The sequence below is a fragment of the Triturus cristatus genome, chromosome 4_1 (assembly GCF_964204655.1).
Source record: "Triturus cristatus chromosome 4_1, aTriCri1.1, whole genome shotgun sequence".
Lineage (NCBI taxonomy): Eukaryota > Metazoa > Chordata > Amphibia > Caudata > Salamandridae > Triturus > Triturus cristatus.
Genome location: NC_140585.1, coordinates 2,835,317 through 2,854,701, shown reverse-complemented (window position 1 = coordinate 2,854,701; position 19,385 = coordinate 2,835,317). Strand labels below are relative to the sequence as shown.

At 48.9% G+C, this 19,385-nt stretch overlaps 1 protein-coding gene across 2 annotated transcripts in view; it reads right to left on the bottom strand.

Annotated features, from left to right (window-relative positions):
• LOC146839252 (uncharacterized) overlaps positions 1-19,385 on the bottom strand; it is a 212,419-nt gene that overhangs the window by 67,618 nt on the left and 125,416 nt on the right. For both annotated transcript variants that reach the window (XM_085651297.1, XM_085651296.1), the window contains exon 4: positions 8,720-12,025. In XM_085651297.1, the coding sequence (XP_085507423.1) occupies positions 8,720-12,025 (3,306 nt within the window). The remainder of the gene's footprint in view (positions 1-8,719; positions 12,026-19,385) is intronic.

Genomic DNA, 19,385 nt, shown 5'->3' with positions numbered 1-19,385 from the left:
CCTTTGGTTTTTGCTTTGTTCGCCATAAGTTGGCAGGGTATGCTCAGACGTGAGTCCCTTGCTCACTTTGCCACTGGATTCAAGCAAGCCTGGCTGAAGACGGCTGAAGTGCCAGAAACCGGTCCTAGGAAGCTTGTTTCCGGTCCAGGGAAGACCTGGCTTGGCAGTTCGGGCTGGACTGTTCCCATGAGGCACAGGGTCAGACTGATTTGCATATGGCCATGTCTGAACTGGGGTGGCAGAGTGGGCTAAAGAACGGTGATGGATTAAACCCAGATCAGTTGACTGGGGGTGAGTGCTTGCAATGTTCAGCACTCCGTCCATCATTTCCTTTGATTTTTGCTTTGTTCGCCATAAGTTGGCAGGGTATGCTCAGACGTGAGTCCCTTGCTCACTTTGCCACTGGATTCAAGCAAGCCTGGCTGAAGACGGCTGAAGTGCCAGAAACCGGTCCTAGGAAGCTTGTTTCCGGTCCAGGGAAGACCTGGCTTGGCAGTTCGGGCTGGACTGTTCCCATGAGGCACAGGGTCAGACTGATTTGCATATGGCCATGTCTGAACTGGGGTGGCAGAGTGGGCTAAAGAACGGTGATGGATTAAACCCAGATCAGTTGACTGGGGGTGAGTGCTTGCAATGTTCAGCACTCCGTCCATCATTTCCTTTGGTTTTTGCTTTGTTCGCCATAAGTTGGCAGGGTATGCTCAGACGTGAGTCCCTTGCTCACTTTGCCACTGGATTCAAGCAAGCCTGGCTGAAGACGGCTGAAGTGCCAGAAACCGGTCCTAGGAAGCTTGTTTCCGGTCCAGGGAAGACCTGGCTTGGCAGTTCGGGCTGGACTGTTCCCATGAGGCACAGGGTCAGACTGATTTGCATATGGCCATGTCTGAACTGGGGTGGCAGAGTGGGCTAAAGAACGGTGATGGATTAAACCCAGATCAGTTGACTGGGGGTGAGTGCTTGCAATGTTCAGCACTCCGTCCATCATTTCCTTTGGTTTTTGCTGAATGGTATTGTGTCAGCACCCGTCTGTGCTAGTGAGAAATGGGCATGAAAAAAGAGATGGGCATGAAAAAAGAGATTTAGCCACGGATCATCTCAAGAGGATGTCATGTGATCGGATCCTGAATGCCAGATCATGTATGAAAGGTGCATCTTATGTTTGAATCTACATATTAAACCATCACTTCATGCATACTGTGCACAGCATGTCCAATACATTGGTGGTATGATTAAACCGTGGCAGTATTAACAATAAAAACATAACTTTGAAACAGCACCCTCCACTGTACATATTACAGGCATGGGACATGAGTTTAAAGTTGAACAGTACATATTACATATTCAGTGCATTGGTGGTACGATTAGATTGTGGCAGTATTTACATAACTCGAAACAGGCACATACAGCCATGCATATTGCACACAAATATGCATTATGGTGTATGATTTAAAGCGTAACAGTACTAAGAAACATAGCCTATGAGTAAGGCACATGGTAAACCTAGGGAATATAACGCTACTCCATGTGTGTGCTATTCATAGATGGTGCGATGTTTACATTGAGACCATAAATAGGACACATAGTATCACATGACACTAACAGAACCCCTTGAAATATATACAAAGTGAAAGTTAGAGGATAGTAAACATACTGACCAGAGAATGATCATATCTCAGAGAGTGCTAATCATGCCAGCTGGGCATTGCTGGCATCCACTCCATTAAGCCCATTCTCAATAGTATCTAAAAGATGCATCCATTTACATTCTCGAATACTTAACACAGATTGAATATCGCCTCCCCTGATGCCAAGTGCGACCTTTTCAAGAACAACCCATTTTAAACTCTCAGCTGAATGGTCTGTGCTCTGAAAACGTTCTACCAGGGGTGCCCCAATTACACCACATCGTACCCTACTGCAGTGTTGCAGTATTCGGGTTTTTACTTTTTGCCGTGTCTGACCGACATACATCAAGTCGCAAGGACAAATTATGGCGTAGATCACGTCCGATGTGTTACAGTTAGTGTGAGTTTTGAGATCAATGACATGCTGTTTTTAATTACGTTTTTTAGTTTGGACAGTAAGTTTACAGGCCTTACAATGGCCACATTTATAGTGGCCTATTGTTTTCGGAAGGGGCCACATGGTCTGGATGGAAGGTGCGGCAGGTGCCTCCAGTAGGGAACGGACCCCACGGTCTCGTATACTTTTTCCTTTCTTGACGGAGTGCACGGGTGGCTCTTGTAGATCCAGATCATCTGAGATCAGTCTCCAGTAGTGGTTAATGATTTTCTTGATCGCATGACTCTGGGTACAGAATGTGGTGACACAAATCATCCTGTTATTTGGATCTCTTTCACGTGCCTTGGCCGTGAGTTACGTTTTCCATGCTCTCTTGCGAGCACGTTTGACCAGCCTCTTGGGATATCCTCTCTCGATGAGACGGTCCAGGAGGTTTTCTGATTCCGTCATGTAATCCTCTTTCCTGGAGCACTTTCTGCGAGTTCTCAGAAATTGTCCAAAGGGCACGTTGTCCCGTAGCCCCCTGAGGTGGTGACTGTTGCATCTGAGTAGTGAGTTCCGCTCGGTTGGCTTCCTGAATAAGGTGGGGTATAGTTAGTTATTCTCTGCCTTGATGGTAATGTCCAGAAAATCACAGTATTTGTGTCTGAATGAATGGTAAACTTGAAGTCATCGGATCTCTGGTTCAGCCATAGATGGAAATTATTCAGTTCCGTGGAGTCGCCAGGCCAGATCAACAGAACATCGTCGATGTAGCGTCTCCAAAGGGTCACATGGTCTTTGTAAGGGTTACTTTCATTGAACACAAAGGAGCTTTGTGAGCCCACAGGCCCTTCTTGACTATTTACCCACCACAGACACTGGTGGACATCGGTAATTTTTCGTTTACCTTGTATGTTTTCAGCGACATGCATTGCAGTAGTCCTCTTTAACCAACATACTAAAGGCTATTTCATTACTCCTCAGGTGCCCCCTCAGACCTGATGAAGAACCTCTTGTAAGGATTTAAGTCACCCTACACTTTCTCGGGGTCGAAACGTCGACAACTCTATCCTTAATGCCAATGTGGACAACAGTGCTTTTTTCACAGCGCCAACTTAACACAATGGCTTTGTAGATGTATTTGTAGCCCTGTGTCAGGCTGGTACAGGCTTTGTATGTATTTTTTTATGTATATATTGTCACTTCCCTTCCTTTTTTCAAAAACCGTCACTTCTGCACTTTGCTGCACCAACCCCTCATATTCTTCTCTTGGGGCACCTCTGCATAACTTAATTAGATATGTGCAATGTTATGACAATTCCAGCATGGCTTCAATATGATTAAACATTGTTGAACTGAAAATGTTCTTGAGTAATTTAACATATGTTATTACAAATCATTGTTTGTTTTAAATTGTGTTCCCCTGGGACCATTTTCTCCTGTACCGTCAATAACCCAGAGCCTAGTGACGTCTCTGGGTCATACCCATTTTTTGTAACTAGCATCACAGATCGGTAGAAAGCCCATGGGCCATCTGCTGGAGGCATTCAGGAACAAGTGCCTCCCCAATCTTACCTATGAAGCTGGCATCTGGGGATATTTCAACACTACCGCCCAACATACTGAAAAAAACAGGGTTCTGCGATGTCTCCTGGGTGTACCCCCAGCTTTTGCCACCTATATAGTTCATCAGGAGCTTGGGCTTGGATTTGTAGAAGACTATCAAATTGGCCCCCCTGGTGTTATGGGGTGCTGTCTGGGGCGAACCCGCATGCAGGTCTTAAAAGGAAGGTGCTCACAGATTGTCTTGCTTGAGATAGAGGCTTAGCCATACCCTGGAGGAATACATCAAGCATGAAATGTCTGACCTGGGGAGACCGGAACTCTTTTCTACCCCCTCCACAAAATCCAAAGCTGGTCTAACCTGGGTTAGGAAAGCATTCCAAACCAGGAAAAGGCAGGTTAGCGAGGAAGGCAAACTAGCTACAATTTCTGTAAGGGAGTAAGTTAACTTGCAAACTACTCCTAATATGGAGCCGTATTTGACATGCGTGGATGCCATGGGACAGAGTCCTTGCAGCCTGATTCAGGTTTGGTATCGTGAGGTGGCATTTAAGCTTTCCTCTGGGTCAATTTGATCCTAGTAATGTGTCCCTGTGATGAGACTTCACCCGAGAGTTTACTCCACTTCACCTTCTTTTGCAAGTACTACTTGGCCGACTCAACAAGGTTTCTAGTCCCACTAACAATGTCTGTGGCATCAGAATGTGTGCCGAGGCACTGTTGTATCTGTGACAGGTAAGTTGACCCACTTTCTGTAGAAGCATTTGCTCATTTTTTAAGTGTGCCATCGCTAAAAGAAAACAATTTTCTTAAAGCCGTAATCTACATCCGCGTGAAGGCTGCTGCAGGGGCACCCACCTGATGGGTCAACTCTGGGTTCTAATCCATGGTATGACTCTGTAAGAAGTTGGCCTGATATATGCTGTCCACTAGTTATAGTGGGCACCCTGTATCAGTCCAAACAACCCCTTATGGTGATAGGTTAAAGACAAACTTTCTTGAAAGCTATCCTAGTGGTAGTTATGGAGAGCAGCCTTCAGGCTAAGTCTTGAAGGAATGTAAAGCAGCTTGTTTTACCAGTCTATAATCTCTTGAATGATCAAATGAAAAGACAACCACACCAGGTATATATTTAAAATATATGTATTTAAGATAAAACATTATGAGGCTAGAGTTCGAAGTACTTAAGTTACAAGTCAGTATTCAACAGTAAATACACGTTTGGGCCCCAGGGGCGTACCAAACCATATACCAATAAAGTGGTATAAGAACCACGACTGAACTAGACACAAGGCCTCGAGCCTGTAGAAGTGCTCGGACCACAAGGAACCACCCAAGGTAGTGACACAGGGGACCCACGGGGGATGCGTGCAGTGTGAGAACACAGCCGCGAATCGCTGTTAACTTCTATGGGGAAAGTCACGGTTGGAAATTTAGAGTTTAAGGACACTTAGAGGATATCTATGAGCGAACTCTTTTGGACCTAGAGGTGTCTAGGGCCAACACCCATGGGAGCACTGGGGTACTCAAGTTACCTCACCCAGGGAAGCCGGGTGCATAGGTGTCAAATGGTGTCGGGTCACGTCGCTGTTTTCAATGAAAGCTGCTCAGGAAGTGCTGCTGCCGTGAAGAAGAGAAGTGTCCGAAGCAATGCAAGCCTGGATCTAGGATGGAAGGAACCTGAAAGCAGAGGGGACAGAGTCTGGGTCACTAACCAGTGACCAAGGGCACGATAGTCCAGTGCCCACAGATGTCGAGTGCTTCAGGTGAGTTGTCGGGTGCCTTGACTCTTCAGCCACGAGGTCCAGGAGGCTCCGATGACGACCAGAAGCTGGATTTGAGCTGTCCTACGAAGTCTGTCGAGTGCTGCGGTGTCGGCGACCAGAGTAGACCCAACAAGCCTTGGCAACGGCAAGTCACTTGGAATCTGGCCCACGGGTCACTCGTGGAGTGGAGGCCAGAAATCTTCGGTGCAGGAGGGGCTCAAGGCTGGGGCTACTCAGAGCCCAAAGCACAACTTCGAGGAGGACCAGGAAGATGATGGATCAGCAAAAGATCACGGTGTCCAGGGGTCACGCTTCCACGTCACCTACGATAGCCACGGTCCTCAGCTTTGCTGTGGACTCAGGGTAGCCTAGGGGAAGTCTGGAAATCCACCTCTGGGGATCAGAGACTTCGGCGTCCGGCGGGAGCTTCAGAATTGCAGACCGGACAGTTGCTTCTTTGGTGCCTGCAAAGCAGGGAAGTCGCTCCTTGCCCCCAAGGGAGATTTCTTCAGTCTTCTAGTTGAAGCAGAACGTCGAAGGTCCAGGATATATGTTGCAGAGTTTCGTCCAGGGTAATCTAAAGTCGCAAGGACTGGGTTCCCATACTTATACTAAGTTTGGGGGTTGGACATACTCTAGGGACCCACGTATGGGAGGCTTTGGAAAGAGGGGTGGTTACACCCATTTCCTTTGTCCAGTTTTGCGCCAGAGCAGGGGCAGGTAGTCCCTGCAACCGGTTTGAACTGGACTATGCACAGGGACACCAAGTGTGCCCCCAGTGCAGGACTTCAAAGCACCAGAGAGTGCTCTTGCCCAGCCCCAATACACATCTGCCTGTCTGGGGCAGGAAACCTATTGTCCAGGCCTCCCCTGCCAGAGTTTTGGTCAGCAGCAGGAGGCCAGACCCGTGTATGTGGCAGTGGCACCCATTTTGTGATGCCAGGGCTGTAGAAAGTCTTTACCAGGGGGGGGGGGGGGAGGGGAGGGGGGGTAGTATTCCAAAGCATTTGACACCAAACACAACATGTTTCCGTGCAGCCATCCCAAAGTTAGCATTTACCGCGAGGTTATAATGCACTTAAGAGTATATGAGTATATGATCAGAGAAGGTACTTTGAACGCTGCAGAGGGGCTCTGCTCATGCAGGGGCACCCTCTCACACAAAAACTAAGCACTCTGCCTTCAGGATTGTTAAGGCCTGCCATAGGAGTGACCTATAGGTTTTATATGTGTGTGCAATGGTAGTGATATAGGTAGCCTATACCACAGTAAGGGGTGCAATCACCACCTTACCCAGGCTGCAGTAGCAGACCTGTGGTGTCATTTTGGAGTGCTTCCCAGGCGTGGCATAATACATGCTTCAGCCCCTGGTAGGCCTCTGAGGTACCTATGCCCTAGGTACATAGTATACCATATACTAGGGGCTCATAAGGTACTCCAGAATCCAATTAGAAATTTACCTAATGTACATGCAAACCATTTTAGAGAGGAAGTAGCTAGGCTGGGGTCCTGATTAGCAGGGCCACAGCCAGACTAAGGTCGAAAAACAGTGGAACACCAGCAAAAAGTGGGGGTACCCATGTGAAGCAGATCCTACTCTCCTACAGACTCCCTAACCCCGGCCTCGCTCGGCTGAAGATTCTTCGGAATGGTTTAATATTGTCTGCTTTTATTATGCAAATATTGTTTGCAATTTTTTTTTTTTACGTTTTTGCACAGCTGAGGACATAACAAATGTTTTAATGATGTTTTAATATTTGTATTGTGCGTTTATGGCTGTGTTTTTCTGCCGAAATAAAGTGCCATCTGAATTGACCCTTAGTTAAGAAGGCGAACTCACGTTTACTCTCTGTAACACGTGGAAGGACACTGATAATTGGATCTACTCACAAGTAAAAAACATCTGCATGAAGCAAGAGTGGGTGATTCGTGTCAAGGATAACTGCCAAAGCAGGTGAACACATGAAAACGTGGAAGCTTTTCACACATGTCCAAATACTTTCACTACGGAGGAAAAATGTTAGTAAGTGCAAAGACTCTGAAGTGGTATATTAATGCATGCGTAAACACATATACACCTGCTCCAATTAGGTACGTGTAAATATCCATGTCAGTCTTCCTGGAACATTCTGACCGGGGTAACTTCCAAGAAGTACTTTGGAAATTTTTTCAGAAGTCTCAAAACCCTGTTTATTTAATCCAAACCAAAGCCCAAAGTATTCGTGAGAGCGGCATAACAATACTCATCGCAGACATCAAAAGCCCAGCAATCAACGGTTATGTTAATTGGCATACACTGCCACTGCTGGAACCTGCCACATACTTGGCATCACTGAGAGTTTACGGTAACTAGACATCACCAAGTATAAGGTAACGAAGGCCAATCCATTCTGTCCCGCATTCAGTACGATCTATCGTCTAACCACGCCTGTGACCAACACCACCTACGCCTCACATGTAAATCATTCAAACCGCTCTCCTATTCTCTGTCCAGTCGCTAATTCTCCCTCGCTTGGTGATCTTCGCTTTTACCATGATGGTCGATGTGCCAAAGTTTAGTCCTGGGAACTCTCCCACTCCCTCTTTACAATCCCTGACATTGTGATTTTACCTCCTCTTTTAGTTCCTCTTACCACCTGCATGCTGGTGGCACTTGGACAGTCCTCACTTTCATTTATTCATTCAGTTCTTTCTTTTATTCACTGATCACCACCCACATATGCTTATCATTCTGGATACAGTAATCATCTCTATGGATCCACTGATCACCAATGATCTCCTGGGATCCACTGATCATCACCCAGACATGATCATTCTGGATGCATTGAAAATTTCTATGGATCCACTGATCACCAATGATCTCCTGGGATCCACTGATCATCAGCCAGATATGCTTATCATTCTGGATGCAGTGATCATCTCTATGAATCCACTGATCACCAGTCATCTCCTGGGATCTAATCATCTCCTGGGATCCACTGATCACCACCCAGACATGCTTATCATTCTGGATCAAGTGACAATCTCTATGGATCCACTGATCACCAATGATCTCCTGGGGTCCACTGATCATCGCCCAGACATGCTTATCATTCTGGATACAGTGATAATATCTATGGATCCACTGATCACCAGTCATCTCCTGGGATCCAGTACTGCATTGATTCATTGATTTTGAAAGAGGCCAAATTAGCATCAAGTGCTCTCCAGCTGCTCAGATGTGAAACTTCAGACATTTTTGACCCAATTCATAAACTCAGAATGTATGTGTGTGTACATATGTATGTATCTCCACCGCCTGTTACTCCAACATCCATCGAGGACCAGGCACAGACACCAGCATATGTGCATAAAAACATGGTTTCTCCTTATGAAATATGTACTACCTGGTGCTGCCGCAGTGAAGACGTCTTGTTCATTCGAAGAGGAATGACTGCTGCTCTCCATCCTCTCAGCGTGCGGGACGTCTCTGCCATAAGCCTCTCTTACTGCTTCAGTGACTGGGATAATTTCATTGTTCACAACTACAAAACACTGCTTTTCAGTTTGGGATTCAGACTGTGAATGGATTGCACCAGGAAAGGAATGGTTTGTAATGTCACTGGGTAAATGGACTCCATATGGTAAAGACGCCTGTCTTTTATTTAAACCAAAACCTGCGCTGGAGAAGGTATTATCCTCTTCTGCCTGAGGATCCACGTGTATATATTGTTCGATATCTTTTTGCATATATGAGTGCTGGGCATCCGGAGTCGATGAACTCAACCCAGCACCAGCCTCTGACATACCCTCGGGTACCGCAAACTCAAGACCGTGGTTCCCACAGCCGGCTCTGATCTCAGAGTGAAGATAATCCTTAATGTATGGTCTCACCCTCTCTTCAGTCTTTGATATAGTCTCACATTTCCCAGTTACAAAATCTTCATCACGGTCCTCAGTGTTTAGGTCTTCACTTCTTGACCTACCCGGAGGCCTTACATGTGGAGCCTCTACCCTAGCTTTCTTAATGTTTTCTCTCATATCAAGTGTGATGTTATCTGGTCTGTTGACATTTTCATATTTTTCAAAGCCTCCAATGCACTCGTTGTGACTCTTACCAGATGTCCTCTCCCTTAATTCAACTGATGTCATTCTCTCTGGTTTGAGAGTCCCAAATCCTGCCTGGCAGCTCTCAGTGTTCTCATTTGACTTCGGTTTAGGGTGGTCCATGACCCAAGCCGCTCCTAGTTCTACAACCACTGGCCTATCCTCTGGCTTCACAGTTGCAGCCCCTTCATTATGGCCGGCAGTGGCCAGGCTTCTTCCAGGCCCAGCCCCTGGTGTGCGCTCAGAGTTCAGAGTTCCAAATCCTGCCCCACAGTTCCCAAAGGTCTCTCTGAGCTCATGTTCCAGGGGGCGTATGATAAAGGATTTCTCCCAATCACTAGTTGTGTGCTTACTTTCTGCTTTCACTTTTAGACACCTGACTGTAGAGTTCGTAATACTTTCTGAACTCTCCACTTCTGAGTGACTAATTGCATATTTCCTCTCTCTTTCTTCATTCTTTGTCAAACACTCTTCTTTCAAGGTCACGCTGACCTCCTTCCTCTCAGGTTCTGGGTTATCTATTTTACAGGAATCCTCAACTCCTTCAGTACCTCTGTTGTGTTCAGATCTCATGGTCACAGGCCCTCTGTTATGGATCTCAGAGCCCTCTTGACTCTGTGAGGGACCTATAGCAGAAGTCATTAAACATCCATCAATCTTAGACTCTCTCTCCGGTTTTATGCCTACAAATTGAACCAATGAGTACCCACTTTCCTCCCTCAGGCCAGGTTCAGTGTTGTGTTCACAGGAAGCTTTCCACTCCATAACCTCTAATGAACTCTCTGAATTCATAGTTAAAAACCCAACCTTACAGTTCTCGAGGTCCTCTTTCATCTCATGCTTAGAGTTTTGCACGTCACTGTATTTGTCCCACTCTACAATCATTGATAGCCCCGGTTGTTTACCAGTCACAAGTCCTTCCAATGAGTTCCTGGTAATCTCTGGCCTCCAAGGGTCAGAAACATCTACTGCAGATGTTGCTTTCCTGCTGCCATCCCTTTGCATGCCCTCGGACTTCACGGCCTCGCTCCCTGCCTTGAAGCTCTCTTGCTTGGAAGTCTCGGGCCAGCCCTTGGCATTGCTTTTCTCTGGTTCAACAACCACCAGCCTTTCAGGATCCACAGTCACAACCTCTACGTTCTCGGAGCTCTTGTTACTGTTTTGTCTGTCAGGCTCAAGTTGCTCCATGATCATACAATCCTCTGAATCTTCAACCATTATTGCACCTTCTGCCCCAGAGCTCTCCAGGTTTGCGCGACCCTCACTTTGAAGCTGATCTACGGCACATAAATCCTCGTGTTCTTTAAAGTTCTGCACATGCTTACGTTTCACAGTAACACACCTTTCCTCAGAGACCTTTATCTTCTCCTCACATTCATTGAGATTAACGATAAAGCAATCCTGTACTTCAGTGTTTGACCAATCTTGTGGCCCCACTGCAGCACGCATTACCTTTGACTTCTCTGTACCCTCCCTCCTGACTTGTTCAGAGGAGTTCATGATACTGCAGTCTACACCTCCTTCACTTGCGGACCCATCTCCTGGCTCCACGGTGACACACAAAGTATTCGACCACTCTATACTCCGACTCCTGTCTTGTTCAGATTGAGGCATGAGAATGCAATCCACGCCGTCATCACTTTTTGACTCGTCCTCTAGTTCCACTGTGGTATACAATGATGTACAGCTCTCTATACTTGCTCTCTTTTCTTTCCCAGAGTGAGTCATGATAATGCATTCTACACCTTCTTCACTCCTTGACCTATCTTCAAGATCCACGGCGGCACGCAACGCTTTTGATGGTCTTGCACTCCTTCTCATGTCTTCTGAGGAATGAGTCATGGCAGTGCAATCCCCACCATTGCTAGTTTCTGGCTCCACTGTAACACACACCACCTCCACGTTCCCTGTACTCTCACTCCTTTGACATTCAGAATGATTTACAATAATGCAAGAGACGCCTCCATCTGCCATTGAGCTATTCTCCGACTCCAGGGTGACATCCGCTGCTTCCGAGTTCTCTGGGTTGGGTCCCCTCTCTGATTCATGGTGATTCACGATAAAGCAATCCTCCCCTTCCTCAGTTCTTGTTCTATCGCCTGTATCCATCGTGACGCAAACCACCTTAGATGATTCATTTCTTCTCATCTCATGTTCACGATTCACAATAAAGCAATCCTCCCCTCTATTTATCTGTGAGTTTTTCTCTGGTGCCAGTATGTTCCCCCTTGCTTTAGACTCGTCGTTACTCTCTCTCTTCTCGGGCTCCGCTATCACAACACAGACCTTGGAGTTCCCGCCGCTCTCGATCTTGCTATGCTCAGGTTGATCCTCGATGCAGGACTCTGCCCCGTGTTCGGTCAATGGTATAACTTCAGAATTCACAATGACGAACCTTGTAACAGCACTCCCTGTCACCCCCACGCTCTCAACAAGTGGTTCTTCTCGGTCGGCACCCATATGGATTCCTTCTGGAGCCGCAGCCACACTCGTTGCAGTGGCGCTTCCAAGCTGCTCTCTGCCCTCTGCCGTTACATGGCTCTGGTCAGATGGCTCTTCAACATCTTTCGTTCCAAGAGCTTTCCTGGGTTTCAAGGTCGCAACACCTAAACAGACAAAAGAGAAAAAAAACATGGTCAAAAGTTCCCAATGTCATAAACCATATATTCAGCAGAAAAGAGGCCTCGTATAACGCCTACAAAGCATGAATGAATTTCAAGCGCCACAGTCAACAATGGACAGATCTAGGTCTTTCACTCCGGTCAGAGGCAGCCTTACGGGTTGGAGAAATCCCACCAAGCTCCCGGAACAGTCATTCTGTGGGTTCGGCGCTCTGTGCAGAGAGGCGGGTGGGACCTATACACGGGATAGGGCCTCTGGCGAATGCTCTCATGATAGAAAGGACTCAGAAAAAGAGGCGGGAGTTGTACTTACAATTTCCCAACAGGGCAGAGCCTTTTAGGACAGAGCGGGTATTTAAAGTTCAAACCATTTCAGTCCACGAGCTGAGGTAGAGCTGAGGGATTGTTCGGACCAAAGCCCTTTCCTCTCTCATACAGAGCAATCATGGCCTAAATGGGGCCACAATGTTTGAAAGTGGTGGCTGGGGTCACAAAGCACAAAGCTGCTGTCAGAGCATTAAACCTGTACCATGGAAGGAAGTCACCAGAGAGACCAACACACCCTTACCTGTTGTGGGAGTGCAGAGGAGGGGTCTACTGTGGGCCTTGCAGAGGGGCACGTGGGGCAGGCACCTGTATTCATGTGGATACAAAGTTGTCAGTTTGAGTTTTACCTCGGTTACCTACAAGAATATTTCCCTTCAATTCCCTCCATGTCTGACTGGTAGCAGAATCTTGTCCAAGAGGCAGACGTATCCAAAACAGAGGTACCAAAACCACGAAAACGCACAAGACAAAGAATAAGTATTAAAGTCAAAAGAAGTGAAAAAAAACCCAGACACGCTACTCCAAGTTACACGACCAACTTAAGACTGACAACTGCACTGCGTTCAGAAAATAAAAAGAATATATATTCTAAAAAATGCCTTACTCCAAGCGGGTGATGGTACCTTGGCCACCACTAGTCACTGTTTTCAAAAGTTAGCTGGTTAGTATATTATGTGGTACCTCAAACAGAAGAAAAACAGTTTCTTGTACCTCAGTTTTTCAGGAAGGTGTTCCTCCAACTAGCACACTGTGACTTGATAGCGAGACATCAAGGGTCGCACAAAACTCATTTTGCTTGCCAGGAATATATGCAGAGATCACTACATACTACCAGAAATGACCCACATGGCAACGAAAAAATCCAAGTTGCATTTGAAAAGTTCCCCAAATCCGTTACCAAGGGGCAGGCATGGGTATAAAGGGACCACTTACACCCCCGCGGATTATGCCGCTTGGTACCCAGAGGCGCCTGTGACTCGCATCGCAGATGTTCTGTTGCCATTCGTTGCTCGCAGAAGCCTCCCTAAGGAAAGCAATTTGGACCACACTCCAGTTTAGGTCCCATTTGTTCAAACAACTCTCACGTTCCTCACATCAAACAGATTACAAGAGCATGAGCCATCCTCAAACAGCAAGGGGTTGAAGGACAGAACCACAAACAGAAGCTCTGAGAAGTGACCAGTGCAGCCAGGAAGAACTGCGGCAAAGCATTACCACTGGCCTTGTTTACCCTTAGGAGTCCCCCCAAAACTTTTACAGGATCCACACCGTTGAACTGTTGTTTGAGAGACTGTCCTGTAACATTCTGGGCATGACACTGGAAGACTGGGAGGAAGCAGGGGGGGAAACGGCTCTGACAGTGTGTCGGAGCACGAACGCTAGAGGGTAATAGGACTAGGGAAGTTCCTGCTCCTAAGACCTACTTCGGAAAATAACCTATTGGCGCAGTGGAAAGGACCCCATCAAGTGAAGGAAGTCCCGGGACCCGCCATGTGTAGCTCTGAACAGCAAGATATGAAACCCGCCCTACAGACCGAGGATCTGGATCTGCTTAAAAATGTAAGGAAAGAGCCCGACTCTTTCCGGGCTTTACAACCGCAGCCGCCAGCGACCGGGACTGCGGCAGAAGATGGAGTAAACAAAGCCCCAGCAGTGTCTCAAACTGAGGGTCTACAGAACTTGTGCACACACTTTACAGACTCGCTTCCAGTGTTTCCTGGCCACGCCTCTTTCATTAAACACAAAATAAACAAGAACCAGGTACTGGGACCCAGATACAACCGTATCGTATTCCAGAAGCAAAGCTGGAGACCAAGAAATGGAAAACCTGCCAGCAGCGGAGATCAGTGAAACGAGCAGCACAGGGGAGTAACACGGGCCCCCGCGGCGCGGGGGGGGCCCAAAGCTCCAGGGGACCCCTCAGCACAGCACTCTGGCTGCAGAGCTCCTGAGTGAGCCCGGAGGGGGGCCCCCCCAGGTGCCTTGCAGGGAGGCCCCCTCAAGGTTCCTTACGCCAGTGCCGAGCACCAGTCCACGTCCTATCATCATTTCCAGAGAAGTGCTGTGTCTTGGATACACACTCGACATTGGGTTAATAAAACTCCAGATTGACAAAGAGGGGGTACTACGGGCCATTTTTCAAGCAAACACTGAAAACAAAGTTCGAGCTTTTCGAGGTTTTGTGGGTGATTACGAAGAAGTAGTCCTGCAAAGTCGGATGTTGCTCGCCTCCGTCCTGCTTGGTTAGAAAAGAAAGCGCCAAACGTATTGCTCTGAGCCTTTGCCCAGTTAAAGAAAATATTGACATGTGACCCTCTGCTTCAGGACCCCAGCTCTGGGTCCTTTTTTGTTGCAGACTGATGCTGCTGGGGTGGGTTTACGAGTTCTCCTGTCACAGAATGTCCCCGTCATACATGAAATGCTACTTTAGCATGAACCTGTTGCCACGTAAAATAAACGAAGCAAAAATAAAGAAAGAATGTTTGGCTTTTAAGTGGTAGCAGAATCTCGGAGATATTAGCTACTTTGGGGGCACCTTTCTATCTGTACTAACTGTAGCGGTCTAGTTGTCGGCATGCAGCGTACACACCTTGTATCACTCTCTGGCCAGGCGTGGCCAGAGAGACTATAAATAAACGGGCGGAGGTTGCACGGGACTTCCGGCCCAGACCCTGACTGCATGTGTGGTGTCCCTTCATTACTGCTGTACCATGATGCCACGTGGTCCCTAACGCATAGGCCTAACCAAGCCCTCACACTGGCGACGAGGGTGGGCGCTACATGTCCTGCGCTTCGACGCGCGTGTGCCCCGGTGGCAGAGGTAACTGGCTGCCGCAGCGATCGTTGCCCTGGTGATGCGGGTGCGATCCCGACTCTGACCTGCCTTGCTGCCCTGGGCCTCCGGACTGCCTGCCCGATGCTGTGATGTGCCCATGTGCCGATGAAGCAATCCCGCGTCCTCGTCCTTCCCTCTGAGGCCGGCAGCGCCAGTCACGCGCGATGAGGAGGCCGCCCATCTGACGGTGAGACGGGCTGTTGGTGCACGCGCTGAGGCCTGCTCATGCGCACCGGATCCTTCTGCCTGTGCTGCTCCCCGCGCGCCGCGCGTGTATGCCCCCTGACCTGCTGGGTGTTTGTGTGCCTTCCCTGAGCGCGGAAGAGGGGAGCCAGCAAGCTTCGTGCAAAGCAGCGATACCACCACCTTAATCATCAAGCATTGGCTGTGACAAAAAAAGGGAAAAATAAATAAATAACTTAAAACGATAAAATAGTCGTCATCATCAAACACTGGCACAAGCAAAGTGTGGTGGCATGAACATTGTGACTGTTGGGCTCCCAGCATAAGTTTTGGCCTAGGTGGCACGGCCAACCAGGAGAGGTGGTTCTGTGCACTGGTGTGATCGCAGTTTGGGGCTGAGGGTGCACTGTCTCGCCGCAGCGCAGCACGTGGTGACCACACCTAATTTCAATTCACCCCTACGGTGGGGGTTTCTCCACGACGGCTAATTTTCAGTAAGTCTCTATTCCATAACCACGATGGTGGACCAGGCGGCAAGCACGAGTAGACAACCAGTGACGCCTGCGCCCGTGGTGACGCCGACGCACACCCAAGTCCGCGCCCTGCCTCCCTTCAGTGAATTGATTGACCCTGCGACGGCGTCCCTGAGATGGAAGGTGTGGTTGGGTCGCCTTGACAACTATTTCATCGCCACGAGAGAAACGGATGACAAGGTGAAACGGTCGTTGCTGCTACATTTTGCGGGAGACGAAATTTATAAACTGTTCGCGCACTTACCAAATACAGGACCAGCAACCGACTATGATGCAGCGGTCAGGGCCTTAAACGCACATTTTGATCCCCAGCTAAACCCCGACTATGAGAGGTTCAAATTGCGACAAGCAAAGCAGCGGGAAGGGGAATCGATGGACGCTTTTCACGCCCGTCTGAGAGAGTTGGCTAGCACATACACCGACGATGACCCCGTACAGGAAGCCCGGGCTCAATTAATCCAAGGGTGTCGCAACAAAACGCTAAGGACACTCATTCTACGCCAACCGCGCATTGCGCTAGAGGACATCCTCATCCTAGCCAGGTCACATGAGCTGTCGGATGTGCGAGCGTCTGCGATGGAGGCGGCTCTCCACACCGCCGCAGAACCGACGGTCACTGTGAAGATGGAGAGAGCAGACGCACTTCGCACGGTAGCACGGGGCAATCGAGGGAGGTGGCCCTCCCAAACATCCCGGAAACCTCAGTGTGACTACTGCGGGAAGGAAGAGCATCCTCCAGAGAGCTGCCCAGCAAGGGGAAAGTCGTGCACAAAATGTGGCACCTTTAATCATTTTGCAAGCGTGTGCAGAGGTGGCCCACGTCTGAGAGGCTCAACAGGGAGAAAGGCGCCGTACAAGCAAGTGAAACAGTTACATCTAGAAGAAGCGTCACAGGCAATGTCCCAACGGGCCGGATCAGGGCATCCTCGCTATGTCGAAGCATCCTCGTCCGAGGAGGAAGAAGAAGAGTGCCATTTCTTGTCGTTTGTGTGCGACCTGAAGAGACAACGCCGTGCTCAATCGACTTGCGGAGTCTCTATCACAGGGACACGAGTCACCGCACTAATAGACACTGGGGCCTCTGTGAATGTGATGGGATCCCAACAATACAGAGCGCTCAAGACAAAACCTCCACTAATGCCCTCCAAAGTACGAATCCTCACGTATGGGAGCCAGGTACCACTACCGCTGAAGGGGAAAATAACAGTGACCGTGCAGTCAGAAGACCAAGAAGTCACCACCACGTTCCACGTGGTAGACAAGGAAGCGGACATTCTGATTGGAAGCCACACGGCAGAAGACTTGTCGTTAGTCACATTCGCCATTGCGGTCAAGACTACACAAATGGAAGATATCTTAACACAATTCCCACAGTTGTTTCAAGGTCTAGGTACGATCAAAAGGCCTCCGGTCAAGTTACACATTGACACAGCGATAAAGCCAATAGCTCTACGTCACAGAAGAATACCGTTTTACCTGCGCCCACTGGTCGAGCAAGAGCTGGCAAAGCTGGAACAGCAAGGGGTGATTGAGAAAGTGTCCGGTCCGACTCCGTGGGTGTCCCCAATGGTGATTGCGGAAAAACCTCGTCAACCAGGGAAGATCCGCATATGCATTGACATGCGAATGCCTAATCGAGCCATCAAAAGAGAAAGACATTTGACACCCACCGTTGATGACATTCTAGCTGATCTCAACGGTGCACAATGGTTTTCTAAACTAGATCTAAATGCTGGGTACCATCGGCTAAAGTTGGACAAGGACAGTAGGTACATTACCACATTCTCAACCCATCTAGGACTACGAAGGTACCGCAGGTTAAACTTCGGAATATCATCCGCCGCGGAAATATTCCAGAATGCAGTGAAGGAAGTGCTAACGGGGCTTCAAGGAGTTATGAATGTGAGTGATGACATTCTGATACACTCAGCCACACTTGAAGAGCACCACCGCCGACTAAGAGCAAGGTTGAAGCGGCTAGCGGAACATGGAGTGACGTTACACAAGGAGAAATGCCAATTTTTCCAGCGGTCCATGGAGTTCTTCGGGTACGTGTTTGGTCCTGAGGGAGTGAAAGTTGACCCCAAGAAGTCGGAAGCTATACAACTGGCACCAGCGCCAAACACTGCATCAGAAGTACGGAGCTTCATGGGCATGGCGACGTACTGCGGACGGTTCATCCCGAACCTGGCGACCATAGCCGAACCGCTGCGCCAACTGACGAAGAAAGACGCTGGGTGGCAATGGTCCAAGAGAGAAGAAGACGCCTTCCAGAAAATCAAGACGGCGTTGCTGGCCAGCACGACGATGGTGTATTTTGACACCAATCGGCAGACAGAGCTGATCGTGGACGCTAGCCCGGTAGGACTGGGAGCAGTCCTGACCCAAGAGACCAAACCAGGCACATGGGTGCCGCTAGCCTTCGCCAGCAAAGCTTTAACTGCAACAGAGGCCAGATACTCACAAATTGAGAGAGAAGCCCTCGCTATCAAGTGGGCGTGCAATCACTTTCATTTGTACGTCAGCGGGCACCCGTTCCGAGTGGTTACTGACCACCAACCACTACTTCCTTTGTTTCGAGGGACGGCCCCGCACCCACCGCCAAGGATTGAGAGGTGGGCTATACAACTTCAGCAGTACCAGATGGAGCTGGCATACCGGCCAGGTGCTAAAAACCCGGCGGACTTTCTGTCGCGCCACCCAAGCCAGCAAGGAAGGGTGGACACGTGTCAGGAGAGGAAGACTGAAGACTTTGTGAACATGGTGTCTCAGTGGGCGTGCCCCCAAGCAGTGTCGTGCGAAGAAGTGAGCGCAAGCATGGCTTCGGATATGGTCCTCAAGAGAACGGTAGACACCATAAAAACAGGGGCGTGGGACGGTTTCCTCACCAACGTGCAAGGCTGGAATGAGGCGGAAATGACGCGCCTCGGGAAGATATGGAGAGTGCGAGATGAGCTAAGTACAACGGAGAGCGGCATCCTGCTGCGAGGGTCAAGAATCGTCATCCCGACAAGCCTGCAGGAGAGAATCACTAGCTTGGCACATGAAGGCCATTAAGGGGCGAACAGAATGAAGTCCCGTCTGCGAGAAAAGATGTGGTTCCCCGGGCTAGAGGAAGCCGTGGAACAAGTAGTCAGGAACTGCCGAGCGTGCCAATTGACTGGGACTGCCGAAGCACCGGCCCCTGTGATCACGGAGGACCCAGCACCTGCCCCGTGGGCAAGTGTGAACCTAGACTTCGGAAGCTTCCCAGATGGAAGAGTCACCGCGGTGCTGATGGATAGCTACTCGAAGTACCCGTGTGTGGAAGTGCTACCATCCACGGCGTTCAATCACCTCGCCCCAGCACTCCTAAAAACATTTGCACTGTTTGGACTGCCTGAATCCCTCAAGACTGACAATGGACCCCCCTTCCAAGGGGGTGAGTTCAAGGAATTCCTGGCACGGCTTGGAATAAAGCATCATC